The sequence below is a fragment of the Thermobia domestica genome, chromosome 14 (genome assembly GCF_964235325.1).
Source record: "Thermobia domestica chromosome 14, izTheDome1.hap1.1, whole genome shotgun sequence".
NCBI classification, from domain to species: domain Eukaryota; kingdom Metazoa; phylum Arthropoda; class Insecta; order Zygentoma; family Lepismatidae; genus Thermobia; species Thermobia domestica.
In genome coordinates, this window is record NC_137467.1 from 7,208,795 (window position 1) to 7,230,500 (window position 21,706).

The following is a 21,706-nucleotide window of genomic DNA, read 5'->3' on the forward strand; positions in this document are numbered from 1 at the left end:
CAAGTTTTTCTTTTTCCCATATCCGGCTGTTTTTGCTTTCCATTTCATGTTCTTTAATACTTGAACACCATACACTTAGAGCCTACTAAAGATGTTTTCTGCGTGAGAAACCATCTACAACTTTGATTATCTATTTCTCTTTGACTTCTGATTTTCTCTCTGTCGAGGTTGATTTTGTGTATGTCTCCAGCAAACAGATCATATACTTTTTATGTCTTCTACTTTAGAATTGCGGGACACGGTTCTACAGTCCGCGTCACCCGAATTGGCGTGTGGCATCAGCCAATAAGCTCACAATGCGCTGTTACTAAACCTTCAGGGAGGAATCTAATCTTTCATACTTGTTCACAAATACGAACAAAATTAATTATGAATGATTATATTCCTCCCTGAAGGTTTAGTAACAGGGCATTGCGAGCATATTGGCTGATGCCACACGCCAATTCGGGTGACATATGCCAAGCTAGGTGAATTACGACAAAGCAAATGATCACGGATGAAAACTATTAACTAAACAAAATAGCGATTGCATAAAAGGATTTCTTCCAATAATCTACACTATAAAATAACAGTGGGGGCAAAGAACACAGAAAAGAATAAGAAATGAAAAGGAAGCAAAACAAGATATGTAAAATATATTTCATTAGTTCTATAAAGGGGGACTTGTGTTCCAGAGCTTCCCGAGTTGCGGAGAATGATGACATATGCCCGACTCAGCACAATTTACACAAAGCCTGTGTTGGTCTGTATTTTATAAATTGTGTCAACGTAAGAAAATATGATGTAACTGTCTACATATTGTGGATGATAACGTAGATTTTCAAATTCTCTTACGTCCCAATGTTAATTACTTAATTCCAACGGGGCCGCGGCTTTCACCTCTAGTGTATGGGGTCCTTGCTTCGATCCGAGCTTACGCCAAGTGAACTGTGGTGGACAAACACCGAGTGATTGGGTTTCCTCGAGGTTCTCCCGTTTCTTCCCACTTTCTTCATTTCACTCATTTCTCGTCTGTTTTAGCCTAGCTTGCATAACCCTGGGACGTAAAATTTCAAGATTTCATTTCTTTTACTTAATTCTAAATTATCAAGTGTCATGTCTCTAACACGATTCGGAAATTTCTAAGAAATTTCTCTACTGGAATTTATAAAGTCAATCTGAATTTTCGGTATTTCTTTTGGATTGGTCACGGTGTGTATAAATCTGTTTCAAACTTAATTTTGAAACAGCACGTGCCATGTATACATTAATAAGGATGTTAAAATGGAAATACTATTGTATAAAATTAACTTTCTGTCTTTTAACATAGTCTTCCTTCTGTGTATGTAAATTTCATTGACCTAATACAACTTGCAATTCTTGGTATGTTTCAGCAGTGTAAAAATACCTTCAGCAGATTGTTCTCTTTCTATAAGCCCTCACTTTAAGGGTAGGGGAAGAAGGATATTTACTAATGGGTGGTATAGAATGCATATTTAATATTTAAAAAGATAAATACAGCTTACCATATCCGTAAAATAAATTATAACATATACTGTTTCAAGCGTTCTGTCGCCTCTTCTTCAGTATGACTTACTTTTCAGCTGCACTGCTAAACATATGACTACAGGTTTTTCAGAATGAAAAATCCCATCAAACATGTCGTACTTTTAGCAGCACGGGTGAAAGTATCTCACACCGAGGAAAAGGCGAGAGAAGCTTTGAAACAGTTGTGTAAAATGAAATTATTATTATTATTATTTTTAGTTTAACATCTCACACGCAGGGGCAGCTTTAGAATTTTAATTTTGGTTAGGCCTGCTCCCTCGCTTATGGATACATATACAAGTTTGATTGATTAATGACAGAAGGAAATTACTTTTACAGTAGTAATTGACGCTATTTGTTAAATAATTACCTACCATTAATATAAATAGTGGAAAATATATTTACTCATTGTATCTTTTATTTATATATATTTCTCAAATTTTTTGGGTAGGCCCGTGCCTACTCTGCCTATCTACTAAAGCCATCACTGGTCACACGGTTATGCCCTCTGGGCTAAAGAAGACGGATCGTTAATTTAAGTGAATGGTTGTGAAATTAAATTTTGTGTGCTTCTCCGGCCGGGAATCGAACCCAGGACCACGTGTACCGAAGACACGGGTTAGCCACTACATCTGCGACGACTGAAACAGTATGTGATTTATATATAATTAGTAATGTACAAAAGAATGTGAGCGTGTGTGTCCCGATGTCAGATTTTCACATATAACTACGTCACCAAGAACACCAAATATTATATACACATTTATCTTCACTAAATCTAATTGCGTATGAAGTCATTTTCTCGATTTTCGATTGGAAGGGGTGATTCGGGGTTAAAATTTATGCAAAAATTATGAAGAATGAACCATAATGCTTTACAGGCATTATGGTTCATTGTTCATAATGTAGGTAGCGAAACAATTTCGTCCCGATCTGTTCGCCTCAGTCATTCACCTCTTGTGCATGGGGCTCTTGGTTCGATCCCAGCTCGCGCCAAGTGAGCTTTGTGGCGGATAAACACGGTGTGCGTGGGTTTTCTCGGGGTTCTTCCACTTTCTTCGTTCAACCATTTCATTTATTTTTCATCATCACCGTCTCCTTTAGCCTAGCCGGCATATAAACGTCGGACGTAAAAGTTTTAAGATTTTGTTCGCCTCTGTACAACCATCTAAACCGAAGAAGGTTTCCTGCCTATCTTAAGTAGCATTAAGCTGGGGCTGATAATAATAATAATAATAATAATAATAATAATAATAATAATAATAATAATAATAATAATAATAAAATGAAATGAAATCTTTGAGTTTTACGTCCCACGGTTATGCCGGTTAGGCTAAAGGAGACGGTGATGATGAGTAATGAATGAAATGGTGGAATGAAGAAAGTGGGAGGAAACGGGAGAACCCCGAGAAAACCCACGCACACGGTGTTTGTCCACCACAAAGTTCACTTGGCGGGGGCTGGGATCGAACCCGGGACCCCAAGCACCAGAGGTGAACGCTGTACCACTGAGCCACCGCGGCCCCAATAATAATAATGAGTTTCGTTTCATAGTTGTGAAACTTTGGTAGACTTCCAAGCTGTGGGAATTCAATATTGAAACAGATTTATAATTTCCAGTGACAATAGAGGAATAGTATGTGATGGAAGCTGTTAAGCAGTAAATTTCTACCAATTTCGGTGTTAGCAGAGTTATACAAGTGGAGATTGTATATTTGTTGAGATGTAGAACTCATTCCAAAAAATGTTTCTGTATCTTAGTTTTTTTTCTTCTTTTGTATTCTATAAACATTGAAACCGGAAACGGTTCATTTCCACCACTTCCGATTTCGTTAAAAGGATAATTGAGGAGATGGAAGCTATTCTTCGGACGCTGAATCTACTCTGAAAAACCGCTTCTCGATATCTATTACCGTTTCAGTTTACTGAAGATCAGCATTGATACCGGAAGTACTGGTAAATTTCAACCATTTCTGCTTTTGTTAGAGCGTTACAAGTGGTTATAGTAAGTTTACGTGCGATGGTAAATCGATTCCAAGAAACTGCTTGTCACTATCTGTAGGTGCTTTTGTTCTTTTGCGATCAACGTTAAAACCGGAAATGGTTGATTTCTACCATCTCCGGTTTCAATAGAGGCTTAACGGAGAACATGGAACCTATTCGTGGGATGCTGAATCTATTGCAAAACACTGGATCTCAATATCTCTTACCGTTTAAGCTTTCTGGTGTCTGTCAACAGAGAGACGTAGATCTTCTATAAGACTCCCGATATTTATGCAGAACATAATTTGGAAGTCTAATAATAATAATAATAATAATAATAATAATAATAATAATAATAATAATAATAATAATAAATACTGTGATTAAATGTGTGTAAAATAGCTCTTTCTGTTGGTGAGTCGTGAATGAATCTGCCCGATTTTACCTGTCAAATTATCGTGTTTTGTATAAATGCGTTTCGAAATTAATTTTGTCTTTTTTTTTTCTGTTACAGGCTGGGGTGATGGAAGGGGTGTTGATTATGTGTGCTGTGGCGTTCTTTAGTGTGAAAGCGATGTTGATAATAATAGATTGTAAATATCAAATCCTACATGGAAGAGACCATATAAAAAGCTTCCAACAAAGGGCGAAACTGTCGGACGTCAATCTACCCAACGGGGATAGAGTCACTGTTCGTCTTCCATTGCTCACCGACAGCGAGGATGATAGCGACGAGTCGTTTAAGATAAATAATATTCGGTATTCAGAGTCGGATATGCATCTAACGTATGGGGATATAGGTAAGTTCTAGTATATTTTGCAATATGGTAGTGTAGTACTTTATTTAAAACTCACAACTGGAAATTACGGATATAATTGGTAGAGCGATTAAGAAAAAATAAAGGGCAACCAAATTATTTTTGTGTAGGAAAATTATTATTATTATTATTACACTAGACTCTCGCTAGTCCGGCCATTCCTGGCACATATGGGTGCCGGATTATTGAGTGTCTGACATTTATTTGATTTTTTCCAACTCACTATCCATTTCCATGTGTTGAATACTGTCGAATAGCATCTTCTTTCTTTTTGATGTCATAAATAGTTGCTCGTTCAACATTGACCTCAGCAGCAATGGCTTTCTGCGTAGAATCTCGATTTAACTTATCTAAAATTTCTGCTTGAGGTCTAGCGTAACGTGTTTCCCTTTAGAAGACATGATTCCGAACTGTAAAGAATGCTACAATTTCGAATACGTACAGTATATAAAGCATTGTTACGCATGCGCACGATAATTCATTGTGCACGTGTTTTTATTTATTTATTTATTTATTTATTTAACAATCACCAGATACAGCTCAGAGGCCATTTTACACTGGATATACAACAACAATAACAATGGAAAGGATTTGGGAAGGCATCGGCCAGGGCCTGTTTAGTAGGTACCATCCCGGCATTTGCCTGGTAGGACTGAGGGAAACCCTGGAAAACCTCAGTCAGGATGGTCGGCAACGGGATTCGAACCCAAGACCTCCCGAATGCGAAGCCAACGCTCTACCACTTGAGCTACTTCGCTCGGTTGGATGTGAGCCGGATTAGCAAAAGTCTAGTGTATTATTATTATTATTATTATTATTATTATTATTATTATTATTATTATTATTATTATTATTATTATTATTATTATTATTACAGCGAAACCTATCTATCTTGGCCACCATCGGTTCAACTGAAAAATTGCCGACTTAGACAGGTGGCCAACTTACGGAGAATAAGAGTGATTGTTGTATTTTTAGAATAAGATTTCTAGTATTATTTAATTGTAAAATTTTAATAGGCTATGGCACGACATGGAAGCTTCTCAGTTGGAGCAGGTGACCTGCCAAATAGAATACTTATGTTGATGTTGAGTATTGCGTAATCGTTATTTTCCGTGAGAGTATGTCAATTGAGTAGGCTTGAATTTTCATCTGGTCAGTTTTATCAATTGTAGAACTTGAACAAGGAACTTACATTTGTATGTCTTCTGTAAGCAACAAAGTATTTCTCAAAACTCCTTTTAATTTGTTGTGCATCTGAAGAAAGCTCAAATCACGTATTATACCAAAAATATATTTATAATTTTCAGCAGAAAGATGTAATTCGTTGCAAACATCAACAAGCAGTTGCAATCTTTGGTTCAATTATGCACTTGAAAACGGACTAAATGTGCGCTTAAACTTAGTCAAGTGAAATCTTGCTAGTGTAAATATTATTTATCATGATATTCACGTTAAAATGTGATCTTTAACATGTTTTATAAATTATCATAATGTTTGTCTAAGAATATGTTCATTGTTGTTTTACATTAATATTGTCCCTTTTTACAGTAATATTGTCTCTTTTTACAGGTTATTATGCATTAGGACATGGTGGCAAACTTTTAGTAGATTTTACTATTCTTGTGTCCCAAATAGGTAAGTAGCTTAAGAAAGTTTGTCATACATTACATAAAAAAATGAAATGAAATGAAATATTTGAGTTTTACTTCCCACGGTTGTGCCGGTTAGGCTAAAGGAGACGGTGATGATGATTAATGAATGAAATGGTGGAATGAAGGAAGTGGGAAGAAACGGGAGAGGCTCGAGAAAACATACGCACACGGTGTTTGTCCACCACAAAGTTCACTTGGCGGGGGCTGGGGTCGAACCCAGGACCCCAAGCACCAGAGGTGAACGCTCTAACACTGAGCCACCGCGGCCCCTACATTACATACAGAACATATTCTTACTAAAGTCAGTAATTATCTTTTTCATTGTCTTTCTTTGTTGGTTTAAATGTTAATAACTTTGTAGAGCTTCGGACATAGGCACAACGAGATCACTTATTTCATGAAGTTAGTTTTCGTTTGTTTGATATCGGATAGTAGTAAAACCTGGCAACAGTACATTTTGATACCGTGGAAAAAATCTGGAAAGAAGCGAATAAAAGTAAATTTTAACATTAATTGTTAATTATTTATTAACATTTTGAACCGGTATTATTATAGAGATTAGAACTTGGAAAATAGCGAAAAGTTCATAATAAGGAACTACATAATTTATACGGTTTACCAAACACTGTTAGGGTCATCAAGTCTAGGAGGCTCAGGTGGGTAAGTCATGTAGCCAGAATGGAAGAAAGTAGGAACGTTTTTAAAGTTCTAACTAAAAGTCCAATGGAAAAACGACCATTAGCAAGACCTACTCGCAGATGGGAGGACAATATTAACATGGATCTCGTAGAAATAGGAATATAAAGTAGAAACTGGATCCAGTTAGCTAAGGACAGAAACCAATGGAGAGCTTTTTTGAATACGACATTGAACCTCTGCGTTCCATCGGCCATAGAATTAGTTTGTTACTTAGGTTTTCATTGTTCAGATACGGAAACCATAACATATTATTTTCCAAAAAATCCCAATCTACCCGTCCTCGTGAGAGAAAATGGGCAACGCCTTAGGCAGCGAACGTAGGTGGGAATTGATTGATTCCCGGAATAAGAAATCAACCTCTTAGGGTGCCAATGTTCTCCTCGGAGGGTAGGTGAGCGGTTAGGAGTCAGATACCTTCTTGCTGTTAGGAGAAGAAACTGTCCTAAAAGGGGATGAACCACAACGTGGTCAACGGCATAGAGATGTAGAGAGGAAATGGTAATAGTACCACATTATTTTTTCCCCAGGAGGGACGAGGAAGGATACTAAATATAAGATGGCTCTTCTTGAGGTAACGTATTCCGGAGGTAAAATAGTCGCCTCATCAAAGACAAAATAATAACTTACGTTTCGGTCTTAGAAACTTCGAACCTAAAAGCTGGATAAACTTGATAATTTATAAGTGGAAATGGATAAGTGTAAAACGAGGGGAGAGCTAATAGGTTTGAGTCACGTGCGATGGTCAGAAAAACGTGAAATACTGTTGGGAAACTACACAATATTCTACTCGGGTAATGTTAAGGCCAAGAATGGTGTCGCAATAGCAGTGATAAACGAAATAGCCAAAAGTGTATCCAAAATGGAATGCTGATGTTTGTAAAATTAAGTGAAAAACTAATGAATATTGTTGTAATACAAGTAATACCATGATGACAATGAAGTAGAAGTAATATGTGACGAGATTAGTAATGTACTGCATCAAGAGGGAAGAAGTAAAGTTAATGCCATAATAATGGAAAACTTCAACAGCGTCGTGGGAGAAGGATCTGAGAATTATATTATGGGATCATTCGGACTAGGCAGAAGAAACGCACAGGGCCAAATGCTGATCGACTTCTGTAGGCAACATGATTTAGTGGTGACTAATGCATGGTTTAAGAAGAGAGAAACAAAGTTGTTCACGTGGAAAAATCCAGGAGATAAGACGCTACGAAATCGTTTATATTCTCGTCAAGCAGCGTTTCAGGAATAGTGTACGAGACAAGAAGACATTACCTGGAGCAGACATTGATTCAGACTACAATTTCCTAGTCGTGGAGGTGCAAACCTGGTTAAAGACAAGGAAAAAGGGAAAGAGAAATCGAAAATGGAATTTAGAATGACTAAGAAATATGGACAGTAATGTGAAAGAAGAGATTGGAGAGAAGTTTTGTGCAGTGGTCGATATGGTAGACAGTGGGGAAAAGTTCAACAGATTCTACTAGACACACATTGGCATAATAGGAAAAAAAAAATACCAAAAGAACCATGGATAACTGAAGAGATGCTTAACAAACTGGAGAAACGCAGAAGAATAAAAATAACGGTCATCAAAGGCTACAGAAGATTCAATAATGAATTGAGGTGAGAAACTGACAGAGCCAGAGAGAAGTACGTGGAAGCAATATATGAAGAAATAACAGAACTTTAGCAGATATGATCTGATGTATCAGAAAGTACAGGAATTGAATGGTGAAACTAACAAAAGTTTACGCGCTTTCCGCTTACGCTAAAGAATACCACGAGCTTGTAGATTGTAGTAATTCCCTTTATTGCCACATTTTAATTTATACCACAATGTAGTAAAATCATACCTTGTGGGCAGGGGAAATTAATTCATATCACAAACATGCAAAATTAACGCATCTTTCAAGCATTTTTAAAATTATAAAGTTTTAGAGTAAAACAGAAGGAATGCCTTGCGAGAAAATTCACATTTGCGCTCCAAATTACCTTTGGAATTATTCATTTGTTATATTTATATCCGCTCCTTGTAGAAATTCTCTTCGTAGATAGCACTTTAATTATTTATATAGCACGATATGTGACTAACCTGTTGTAACGTATGGCCTTACGAAAAGTGTAAAATTACACTTTTGGATATTCATGATATACATATACAATAGTGCTATTGAGCCGGTTCGCACCGGTTCGGTAGAACCGGCTGTTAAAATATTTCGAGCTCGCAGAACCGTTTGTTAAACCAAGTCATAAACTCTCTCTCTCTCACACACACGCAGCTGGAAGGGAGAGCTTATTGGATACAAATTTTTCACAGCCAGAAACAACTGACATATTAAAAGAACCTTGCTTGGCTCTGTACATACTAGAAGATTAATGGCGGGATGGGGGAACAGTAAATTTTATTTTATATTCATTTCTAGAAATTCTTATATCTACGGAGTTAAACATATGATCTCTCAGAACAAGGTATAAGCGTTTATTCCTTAATCTCAAATGCTCAGATACCAAGAATAAGATATGGGAACATATGAGTGAAGTGGTGAGCATTATTTATATTCGAAACACATACATACCATTATCAACAATTGTCGATCCATTGCTGAATGAAGGTCTTTCCAATACTTTTTGACAACCATCTAGCTTAGCCAATTCGTTTCCAAAATATTAGCAGTGCTACATAATTTCGTCACACACCATCTTAACATTATACTAGGATGCTGTGTATGTCTTTACTTGTCACTTGTAGTATTCAGTAAAAAATTTGGTTTTGTGTACGTTGTATGGTGTGTTCTCTAAGAGAATTATATCTATCCATATAGTGTCTCTCAGATAACTGTCATATAGTGTCTCTCAGATGAATATTATAATTCATTTTTATTCTTTATCTTTTCCAGGTTTCTGCTGTGCATATTTAATATTTATTATGGAGAATTTAAGCCATTATTTTCATTCACTAACCAATATCCATTGGTTGTTAATTCTGCTCCCACCATTGTTTACACTTACGTTGCTACGTCATCTGAACAAGTTAGCAGTATTTAGGTACGTAATTCTGTATTATTATTATTATTATTATTATTATTATTATTATTATTATTATTATTATTATTATTATTATTATTATTATTATTATTTTATGTCGGGAATCTTTCCTGTTTTGAAAGATCATGTAAAGTTTGTTTCTACAAATTTATTTTGTCAGTTGCAGAAGTACACATTCTTTATAAGAGAAGGTGTAATAAATATAACACTAAAGATTTGAATATTATAGAAATTGTCTGTCCCCTTTCCCCGTAGAAACGCGGAATTACGTATCTCCCTTATTTTTAATTAAGACTTTATATACCGAATTTCACACTTCCAACATAAGTAAATCTTCACATTGGCCATTACTGAATAAATAAATAGAAGAGACTTGAGTATTATTTAAATGTTCCCATTCTCATCATCCTTAGGCGCGGAAAAACAATGAAACATGAGTGGCCTTTTTATATACAGTACCGCTCAAAAGTTTTCGAACACCCCGCATTTTTGTAAACATCTACTGTGATCCTGTTATTTTGACACAAGAACTTTACCGTCCTGCATCAGAAGTACTCCTGACTATATCATCAAATTTGACGGCAGTTGAATTGAGGTCTTGGAGGTACTGCAGATGATATGTCAAAACATAATTCTTAAAATTAAAAAAAAAAAAAAAGTATAGATATTGCATAGTATAAACAACAGTGTGGAAAGTGAGGCAAGATATTTGTTTTGTTTGGAAAGTGTAGACAGAGAGGGTCAGTGCAGTGACAAAAATTTGAAGTAGAAAGTAGTTTCTCAAATTTTGCAGTTCATTATAGCTTGTTGATATGCTAACGTTTAAAACGCCGATAATACCATACTTTGAAAGTACTTACGACCGTTTTGTATGCTACATAGTTGTTTGTTGAAATAAAAATGAAATGAAATCTTTGAGTTTTACGTCCCACGGTTATGCCGGTTAGACTAAAGGAGACGGTGATAATGAGAGATGAGTGAAATGGTGGAATGAAGAAAGTGGGAGGAAACGGGAGAACCCCGAGAAAACCCACGAGCACGGTGTTTGTCCACCACAAAGTTCACTTGGCGGGGGCTGGGATCGAACCCGGGACCCCAAGCACCAGAGGTGAACGCTCTACCACTGAGCCACCGCGCCCCCCGTTTGTTGAAATAGTAACGACGAGCATTACATATACGCTTTCACTGAGCGACAATTGAGCAGAGAAGGATGTAGATTAACCCTCGTAAACGTTTTTCAAAAAATGGCGTTTTTAGTTTTCCTTTTTCTTTTTCTTTTTCTTTCTTTTTTTTTTTTAAGCTTGCATATCAATAAGGTATAGATAACTACAAAATTTGGAAAACTACCTTCTCTTTCAAATTTTTGTCACTGCATTGACCCTCTATGTCTACACTTTCCAAACAAAACTAAATCTTGCCTCACTTTCCACACTGTTGTTTATACTATGCAATATACAGGGTGTTTCAAAACAACACCGACAACGTTTGGGAGGTGATTCCTGACACCAAGATAAGACAAAAAGTATAGACTAACCTGGGTCACAAATGCTTCCTTTCGAGGTTATAGGCTGCCGAACACATAAAAAAAATAAATAAATAAAAGTCCATAACTCCAAAACTATGGGACCCTCCGTAGTCGGGTCAAGACTTCAGTTAGTAACTAATATGTGCGCTATCGAATAATACATGTTTCAGATTTCTGCAGTACTCATACAACAATTTCTATAGAGGGAGTTAGGCTGCAGGCTATAATTTGAAGTACTCACCAACTACCTCTGTAAAAATTTTTGCGGAAGGAAAAAATTGTTGAAACACCCTATATATATCAAATTGTCTTTTTTGCTTTAAATTTTAAGAATTATAAATTGACGTATCATCTGCAGTACCTCTCAGAACTCAATTCAGCTGTCGTCAAATTCTATGCTTTAGGCAGGAGTACATCTGATGTATGGCGGTAAAGTTCTCGCGCCAAAAAATATATACAGGGTGTTAATGAACTATACCAACAAACTTTAGAGGTAATTCCTCACATCAAAGTAAGAGAAAAAGTTCATATAGACCTATGGCGAAAAGTGTATAGTTTCAGAGCTAGGGCTGTCCAAATTCGCGAAAAAGAAATTTCAAGAGGCCCTATTTCGAATTCGAGAGACTGTGAATGGTGGTCCTTATCAGCGTAAAGGAAGCCACGCATATGCAATCCAAAAATGCATATTCATAAATGTTCAATTGGTGTACAAAGTATTCCCTGTAGGGTGAAATTCCCAGACATGATATCAACCGAATTTTGAGATATACTCTGACTTTATGATTGGTTCAAAGTAGGCAAAGGATAAAGTTTGATAGCAGTAAACACGGAATTCTTTGGAGCGATGTCGGAAATGTTAAGGATCGTCAGCAGCACTGCCTTTCGTACTCGGGAAAACGCATGGTGCGATGTTTTCTTTCACGCTTATAAGTGAAGAAAATGTGAAATATACCGTGACGAAATATGTTTCATCACACGTTATTCCGAACACAAAGGAACATGAAGCTGCAAGTTTCTAACACTTCCGCCTTCCCTCCGAAGCACGGGATGTCTAATGTTGTCAAGGCTTATCTTTTGCCTACTTTGGACCCTTCTTGAAATCAGGGTATATCTGAAAACTCTATTGAAAAGATATCTGAGAATTACATCCTGTAGGGAATGCCCTCTACAGTTATTGACAATTGACGAAATATGCACTTTTGGATTGTGTATGCGTGGCTTCCTTTAAGCTGATAAGAACTACCATCCATAGTTTCTGGAATTTGAAATAGGGCCTATTAAAGTTTAGCTTTTTCGCGACTTTGGACAGCCCTAGCTCTGAAGCTATACACTTATCGCCATAGGTCCATATGAACGTTTTCTCTTATTTTGATGTGAGGAATCACCTCTTACAGTTTGTCGGTATAGTTCATTAACACCCTGTGTATATGAAGAGGCTGTACACCAAGATTCATCTCTCTAACTTCAGAGATTCATGAGATAATTAATTCTCGGCAGAACATTTAAATCCCGCCTTTACCATCCTTAAGTTTATCATTCTTAAGATATGTGTTTGAGAAATGTTTATCATATGGTTCCGTGACAAAAAAAAAGTAGCCTGTCAAAATATTGTGTTTCAGTCTATAGTAGTATTGCCTGGCCGATGGTGAATCAGTCAACTTCTACCCTTTTACATAATAATTTAGATTAGTAGATTCTAACATAGCGTTAGGAAAAGTAATAGAGCAACTCCCTATTAACCCAAGAGGAACCATTTTAAATAGAATTGCTCCAATTCTAGCGTTCGCAGATACTATAGCAATCCTAAACAAGAAACGGGGGCGTGGCGGGTCAGTGGTAGAGCGTTCACCTCCGGTGCTTGGGGTCCCTGGTTCAATCCCAGCTCGCGCCGTGTGGACTTTGTGGTGGACAAACACCGTGCTCGTGGGTTTTCTCGGGGTTCTCCTGTTTCCTCCCACTTTCTTCATTTCACCATTTCACTCATCTCTCACCTTCACCGTCTCCTTTAGCTTAACCGGCATAACCGTGGGACGCAAAACTTAAAGATTTCATTTCATTTCCTAAACAAGAAACACACAAATAGAAGAAAATTACGAAGTAATGAAAAATATAGCAAAAGAAACAGGGGTAGAACTAAATGTAAACAAAACAAAATATATGAAACTTGAAGATTCCAAAAGGACCAATAAGGAAGAGGGTTTAAATGTATATGATCATACATCGAAAGAACAAGAAAGTTGAAGCATCTAGGCATGATAATAACCGAAGACAATAAAGAGAGACAAGAAATAATAATAAACGGAAGTAAATGTTATTACGCATTATAGAATGTATTCAAATCCAGAAACGTCAGCAAAGAAACTAATTAAGCCTGTATAATATGATATTAAAACCAATATTCATGTATGGTTCGCAAAGTTGGGTAATGACCACACGAGAGAGGAGAAAGGATCCTGCGAAAAATATATGGACCAATAAAGGAGAATAACACGTAGCGTATTAGAACAAATTTAAAATTAGAAGATTTATACGAGAAACCAAATATAATTGTAAGAATCAAACAAGGAAGGCTAAGATGGTCAACACATACACAACACATGCACGAAAATAGAACGGATAACAGTGTTCGTAGGAAAACCAGACAATCGAAAGAGAAGAGGCAGGCTCAGAAGATGGATAGACGACATAGAAGATGATGTAAAGGAATTAGGAATTAGGGGGTGGAGAACAAAGGCAGAGGATCGAGAAGAAATAGGAGGAGAGTGGTTAGGGAGGCCAAGGCCCTTCAAGGGTTGTAGCGCTGACCAATAAGTAAGTATAGATTATTAGAGTGCAAATTACGAAAGTTTAAGTTTACACAAAAATTTTGCGACCATTTCTTTACAGATAAAACATACGCAAAAGTTTGTTGCACGCAATATATATATATATATATATATATATATATATATTTTGATTTGCGTTCTTTAATTTCATTATTTTATTATTGAATATATGTGTGCATTATTTTTTTTTTGCTGTGATTTGAGTGACATTTCGTTCTCTTGTTTTTGTTCTCTCTCTCTTTCTGTTTATCTCTCTCTCTGTCTAAACCACATTTTTTTGTTATTTTTTCCTTTTTCTTTGCAGTCTCTTTGCACAAGTTTCCAATATCTTTGCATTTGGAGTGGTGTTTTGGTTTGATTTCGAAAATTATCATGTTGCACGCTTCCATCCAAAAGAATTTTCTATCAAAGGATTCCCATTCTATTTTGCAGTAGCTATCTACTGTTACGAGGTAGGTGGTTTTTTTTTTTTCATCTTTCTTTTATTTCAAACGTAGTTGTGATTAGTGCAAAAAATAAATGTGTAATGTAAAATTTTCTTTCAGTATTAAAATTATTTTATAGTGCTCCGTGTAGGCGACTGCTTGCCGCGCGTGCTTTTGTGTTTCGATTCCCGATCAAACAAAATTTTCGTTATGTAACTGGGGAGCTTCTTGCATTAAGAGGTAACAAAATGCGAGTTAGAAATCCCCAGAAACAATGGCTCTGACCAGGCATCACCTAATTGAAGTTGCGCTGTCTTATTGGCCATGATCTTCGTGAGCTGTACTGCCAAGGGTTAATTTTAATTGTCAAGTTCTGTTAACAAATGTTCAAGATTTTGAATTAATATATGACAAGTGTTTGGATTTCGTTTGCATTTAACGCCACTTTTCAACACCGAGGCTATGTCAGACGTTGATTTTTTAGCAGTTGGGACAGTGACTCTGGTAGAGCGCTTACCTCTAGTGTGTGCGGTCTTTGGTTCGATCCTCGGCCAAATAAGTTTGTGGTGGACAACATCGTGTCCGTGGGTTTTCTAGGAGTACTCCTGTTTCCTCCCATATTCTCATTCCACTAATTCTTCCATCATCATTCACTTGCCTTTCTCATCCGTCTCTCTTTGCCAAAAGGACATGGTCGTCGGACGTTAAACGGAAAGAGTTCATTTAATTTGTTTCCAACTATATGATCTTTGACGTCAATGTTTGTTTCTCTGATTCTCAGTAAATTACACAAAGAGAACAAGGAACAGTCAACATGCCTGGCGTTGAAGAACGTGCTGGTGCCAGATTAACAATCACATCGATGGAGTAACAGATGGTTTTGCATATACACCAATCGTGGATCTGTGACTACTTCTAATTTACGAATATTTGTTTATTCCATTCTCGTACCCCTTCCCCTTGGTTCTAGGTCAGAACCGCGCAAACAATAAGAGCGTTGAGCGAAAACAGCGCGTGTAAATACAGCGTGGACAAAAACAGCATATGAACAAAAACTGCGCATGGACAAAAACAGCGCAGGCAAATACAGCGTGGACAAAACCGCGCACAGAAAAATAGCGCATGCAAATACAGTACAGGAAAACCAGCGCATGGACAAAAACCGCGCAAGCAAATACAGCGTAGACAAAAACATAGTTGAACATATTGCACTAGGCTCGCTCGCGCTCTAGCACACTTCTTCCAACTGGGCTTGCGATCATTATCTCAATTGGGTTCGTGCTCCCGATCACTTCCCTCGACTGTTCTCGCAATCACTTGCATTTGCGATCACTTGGGCTCGCGCTCACCTCTTTCGACTGGGTTCGCACTTAGGCTTGCACACATTGGAGCTTACACTCACGGGCTATTCTTAACTGGGCTCGTGCTCACTCGGGCTCGAACTGACTTCTCTCAACTGGGCTCGCGCTCGCGACCACTTCTCTCAACTGGGCTCGCGTTCACTCGGGCTCGTACTCCTCTCTGCGCTCACGCTCACTTCTCTCAACTGAGCTCGCACTTACTCGGGCTCGCACTCAGTTCTCTCAACTGGACTCGCGCTTATACGGACTCGCACTCAATTCTCTCGAATGGGCTCGTGCTCACTAATCCTGAGTGGGCTCGTGTTCACTCGGGCTGGTGCTCACTGCCCTCAACTAGGCTCACACTCGTGATCACTTCTCTCAACTGGGCTCGCGCTCACTCGGGCTCGTAATCACTTCCGCAAACTGAGTTCGCCTCGCAATTACTTCTCTCGACTGGGCTCACTCGTACTCGGACTTGCGCTCACTTATATAATTGAGGCTCGGGCGGCTCGCCCTCAATTATTGAGCCCGAATCCGGCTGAGCACGAGTGTCGGGCTCGCGAGTTTGTACACCTGTGACAGAAACAGCGCATGCATGGCCCGTAATGCATATCCTTTCCCAAAACAAACGTTCTGCAATTCGTGATATCTCAATAAATAGTATTACGTTTATACTTTTTATATTGTGTTCTCTTAATAGGTCAAGTCATCGGTTCGGTTTTGTATATATAGATAGCTTATTGGTATATAATATTTCTCTTCATATCTATTCCGTGTATCATAACGAAACTTGGTACACTCATTTTTTACCCCCCTATAGTATTTTTCAAGATAGATTGGGATTGTGTGCTTTTATTCGGGGCCACTCCTGAGGGGACCAAATTTGATGGGAGGTATTTTTAGAGAGAATTTTTCCCAACATTATCCCAATTTTCCGTGTTCAAATACGTTGTGAGCGCCAACACATAGCACCTCCGGAGAACTTGTTTCATGCTGAATAGAATGAACTATAAAGCATGACTTTCCAATGAACAGTGTTTATGCAATAGCTTTTTCACTGCGAGTCTACAATTTTTTTAATGCTAACAGGATTAATGGGCTCCAGGGACTTACTAAATTATCCATGGCATGTAACTTTTTGTGCGTGAACATATTTTTGTTGTGTTTATCGAATAGACTAGGCTTGATTCGGGTGTCCGGATTATACGTTCATGTCTGTTCCTTGTGAGATCCGCATCCCATTTAATTACGGCAATGCGGACACTGGATGTGCTTCTGCCCCGCGGTAGTTTTTCATTAAAGATATTTATAAATTTACTATTTACACAAAACACACTTTCCGACATCGTTTCCGACGTGCACACACAAAGAAAGCAACGAACTACACACTCTCTCGATATATTAGAAGTTCCTATGCGGTTTTACTCGGTGATATATCGAGTCTACCCATACAGTTTCTTTCTAGGACATGCAGAATGCTGACGTTTCTGGAGGAGTCCTCCGGTCCAGAAAGATTCACAGCCACTCTTCTTCATTCAGCTACACTATTATAAACATAATTCCTATTTCAGTGTTTCTCCGTTTTGTTTACAATTTTACTGTAATAATTTGTTCTAGTATATTGTTTTGATAATTCTTTTGTTATTTTGCTTAATATTCTATAGTCCTCCTCATTAGCTATAATTTTGTTTATTTCTCTCCTTTTTATTTGATCTCTTTCCTCTAGCCGTTCTTCCAGTAATGGACACCATAATACGTGATGTTCTGGTGTGAATATTTCTTCGCATTGATATCTTGAATGTTCTATTTGTCCCATTTTGCATAACGCGTGACTTAGTATAGTCCTGACTAGTAGGAATTAGCAGTAAGATGAAGTCTATAGTAAAGTTGGAAACAGTGGCGAGGCTTGAGGAGAGACAAGATAGACAGCGTCTACTCTTTCGAATTTTATATGTATTAAGCCATTAAGCGTAAATTACTAACTTAAAATTTTGTAATTTCAAGATTCTGAACTTAAAATTTCCTATCATTTATTGTGAGCTTTTTTTTTTTTTTTTTTAAATGCTTCCATATGAAAGAGAGAAAGCAAAGCGTCTCGCGAAACCTTGAACATTATTTCTCTGCTGCATCCATTTAACTTGCATCAACCTATAGAAGCGTAGGAATAACACCCACGTGAGAAATTAAAATCCAAAGACTCGCGCTGTGTAGTAGTACTTGCAAAAAGACAGTTGCTGTTCTGTCTACGTTTACCGGGCTGCCTATCTTGTTTATTTTAAACTGGATTTGTAAGTGACAAACAGACCGCTTTTTTTTCTTATTTGTATTTATTTTAAACCATGTTTTAAGCTCCCTCTATAAAATGTTAAATTGTTATAACGTATTCTTGAAGAACATAGTATATATATTTTGTCCCTATGTGTCTCCAACATCAGAATAATAAAAAAAAAAGACCTCCCTAATGAAAAGTTGAGATGTATTGGCAATTTTATCACTTTTATGTTTTTCGCGAGAGTGACAGGTACTTTTACATCTCCCGGTAAACACCGTTTCCCTGAAATTCTGGTTCGAATTAAAAAAAAGTTTCGTTTTGATCTGGGACCTAGACCAAGGTACCCGTGACCAAATTTTGATAACTCGGTCCACTCGTCTGATCCCCAGGCCGCACAGAGGCACAAAGACAGACAAACACACACAAGCATACTCTATTTTATTTATATTAGATTCTTCGCTCAATAATTATACAGATGAAAGATTTGAAAAATACAAAAATCTGGTCATTGTAGAACTAATAAATTATAGAAAATTTAGTATGTATCAACAAATTCTTCCATACCACAAACTGAATGATTTGATATCCACCTTTTCTAATATTTTTTGCTCAGATCAGCTTAAGAATGAACTTATCAACTTACGTTCCGATAGTAACGAACATATTACTCTTCCCGAATACTTGAAATATATTCTCAGTAATGACCTTCAAAGCGTATATCAGGAAACAGCAAAGCTGCTAAATATGGTATTGAGCATTCCCTTAACTTCAGTTTTTTGAAAAAAATTCAATGAGTGCCCTAAAAAGAGTGAAAACTTACTTAACGAACAGCATGACAAATTACGGACACTTCCTGAATTACGTATGCTTACAATAAAGAACTTGGTGTGAAGGCTTTGTAGGATACCTGAATCCAAAGAAAGAGCTATTAATATTTTCGCCGAAACGAAGAACAGGGTATGGAGCTCATTTACAAGACGGTAAGGTATTTGGTTAGGTGTTATAAGGTTTTTTACTTCTATCGATTTTTTTTTTACTTTACAGCTCATTTCTAAGGAATTTAGACATGACTATCCCTAAAGAGGGTATGGGGAAGTAATGCCCATTTCTAGCAAATGTGGTATCATTCAGAAAACTATACTTCGAGAAAAAAGCGGTATACACCGATTTTCATTAATTATAAAATGTTATACTTAAAGGAACAGAGTAAACATATATTGCAAAGAATATTGAAAACTTAAACATTAATACTATATTTATGAATTTACAGGGATCATCTTACTTGAAATAGTGATTAGTGTATATCAGCATTCTTCATACAGTACGAAATATTAGAATTAAAAATAAAAGTAAAAAACAAATGTCCTACAATATATATATATATATATATATATATATATATATATATATATATATATATGTGTGTGTGTGTGTGTGTGTGTGTGTGTGTGTGTGTGTCTACCCAGTTTTTTACAGCACGCTTCGCCACTGGTTTGAAACAATGCAAGTCAGTGCGATCTAGCCAAGAGTCGGGTTCAGCGCAAGAGTTAGTGTGCTTTGCTAGATTAGTGTCATACCTATTGCCTTAATATTTGCTTTAGTAAAGGATGTGCATTGCAGGCAGTGCATGCGCTGCTTTTGTCATAGGTGTCCAAACTCGCGAGCTCGGCACTTGCGCTCAGCCGGGCTCAGGCTGAATGATTGAGCACGAGCCTCAATAAAATAAGTGAGCGTGAGCCCAGTCGAGAGAAATTAATGCGAGACCGAGTAAGCGCGAGCCCAGTTGTGAGAAGTGATCGCGAGAATCAGTAAGCGCGAGCTCAGATGAGAGAAGTGAGCGCGAGTCTGAGTGAAAACGAGCCCACTTTGGATTAGTGAGTTCGAGCCCATTCGAGTGAATTGATTCGAGCCCAGTTTGCGGAAGTGATCGCGAGTTCGAGTGAGCGCGAGCTAAGTTGAGAGAAGTGATTCCGAGCGCGAGCCCAATTGAGGGAAGTTAGCGTGAGATATAGTAAGCGCGAGCTCAAGCGAGCGCGAGTGATTTCGAAAACAGTCGAGGGAAGTGATCGGAAGCGCGAGCCCAATTGAGGTAAGTGACCGCGAGCCCAGTTGGAAGAAGTGAGTTCGAGCGAGCTTAGTGCAAAATTTTCATGTATAGTTTTTGTCCACGCTGTATTTGCTTGCGCTGTTTTTGTTTGTGCGCGGTTTTTGTCCATGCGTTGTTTTTGTCCACGGTGTGTAGAACCGTTAAATATATTGATCTGTATCGAATTTCATTTGAAAATAATGTAAGAAATACCTAAGGTCAAGTTACTAATTAAAAACGAGGTTATTTTGTTCATTCTTTGGTTTTGTCTGCGCCGCATCTCTTATAACACTTTTTTTTTGTGCGCAGTTTCTGTACATGCGCTTTTTGTGTCTACTCTGTATTTGCATACGTTGTTTTTGTGCACGCGCAGTTTTTGTCGATGCGTTGTTTTTGTCCACGCTGTGTTTGCATACACTGTTTTTGCCTTGCACGGTTTCTGCTGATACGTTTTTGTCCACGTGCGGTTTTAGTTCATGCGCTGTTTTCGTCCACGCGGTATTTGCATGCACGGTTTTTGCCATGTGCTGATTTTGTCCATACGGTATTTGCATGTGCTGGTTTTGTCCTTGCGCTGTTTTTGAGCACGCGGTATTTGCATGCGTTGTTTTTGTCTTTGCGCGGTTTTTGTCCATGCGCTGGTTTTGTCCACGGTATTTGCTTGTGCTGTTTTTGTCCACGCGCGGTTTTTGTTCATGCGCTTTTACTGTCCTTGCGCTGGTTTGACCGGATACCTTTCCCTCCCCACCCCTCCTTTGCTATACGTGTTTCTCCCCGTAGTTTCTCCGATCGATCGTAAAAGCGTGCTGCTACGACAGTTGGAAATAACTACAATAAACTATTTTCAAACATTAATACATAAACACAACTACTTACTATTCATATAGGGTCAATCCATTTCAAATCACCCAATTTTAAACAAAATTGTTGCTCAAGATTTTTTATTTTCCTGATTTTTTTTATCATGAGTTCCCTATAGGTAGACAGTCATAGAACACTGTTTTTTTAAAAAAATATGTGTCATAGTTTTTTCTGGCAGCCATTTTTAAAATGGAGGTTGGGCAAATTTTAATGAAAAACGTGGTTTACGAAAACGTTAATTGCCAAGCTATCTTTAAAGATATCAGAATAATTCAAAGACCAGTGTGTTCAGCATGAAATGAACTTCAGGTATACATTATTTTAATTTTTGTATTATGCAAGAGAGTTAGTCAAATTCCTTACTGTAAAAATTCGGAAAAAATGTATAGATCGTTAATTTTGAAGACCATTATTTTATGAAGGAAAGGAGACTTACCAATGATTTGTTATTTCCATGTTGAATACTTATATAACTACCTGCAGTATAAGTTTCGATCCTGAAAATTCATTCCTTTTTTTTTTATTTCTAGAGCTTTAACAAAATGACCGAGAACCTTAAAACGTCAATTTTCTCAGGTCAGTATCTAAAAAGGGATTGAATGAAAACAACTGAAAATTTTACAGAATGTTCTTTGTACAAAT

At 37.4% G+C, this 21,706-nt stretch overlaps 1 protein-coding gene across 4 annotated transcripts in view; it reads left to right on the forward strand.

The window, feature by feature from the left end:
* LOC145669492 (uncharacterized) overlaps positions 1–21,706 on the forward strand; it is a 64,893-nt gene that overhangs the window by 7,596 nt on the left and 35,591 nt on the right. For all 4 annotated transcript variants that reach the window (XM_081737670.1, XM_081737671.1, XM_081737673.1 and 1 more), the window contains exons 2-5: positions 4,025–4,310; positions 5,901–5,966; positions 9,580–9,727; positions 14,382–14,529. In XM_081737670.1, coding sequence (XP_081593796.1) covers positions 4,025–4,310; positions 5,901–5,966; positions 9,580–9,727; positions 14,382–14,529 — 648 coding nt within the window. The remainder of the gene's footprint in view (positions 1–4,024; positions 4,311–5,900; positions 5,967–9,579; positions 9,728–14,381; positions 14,530–21,706) is intronic.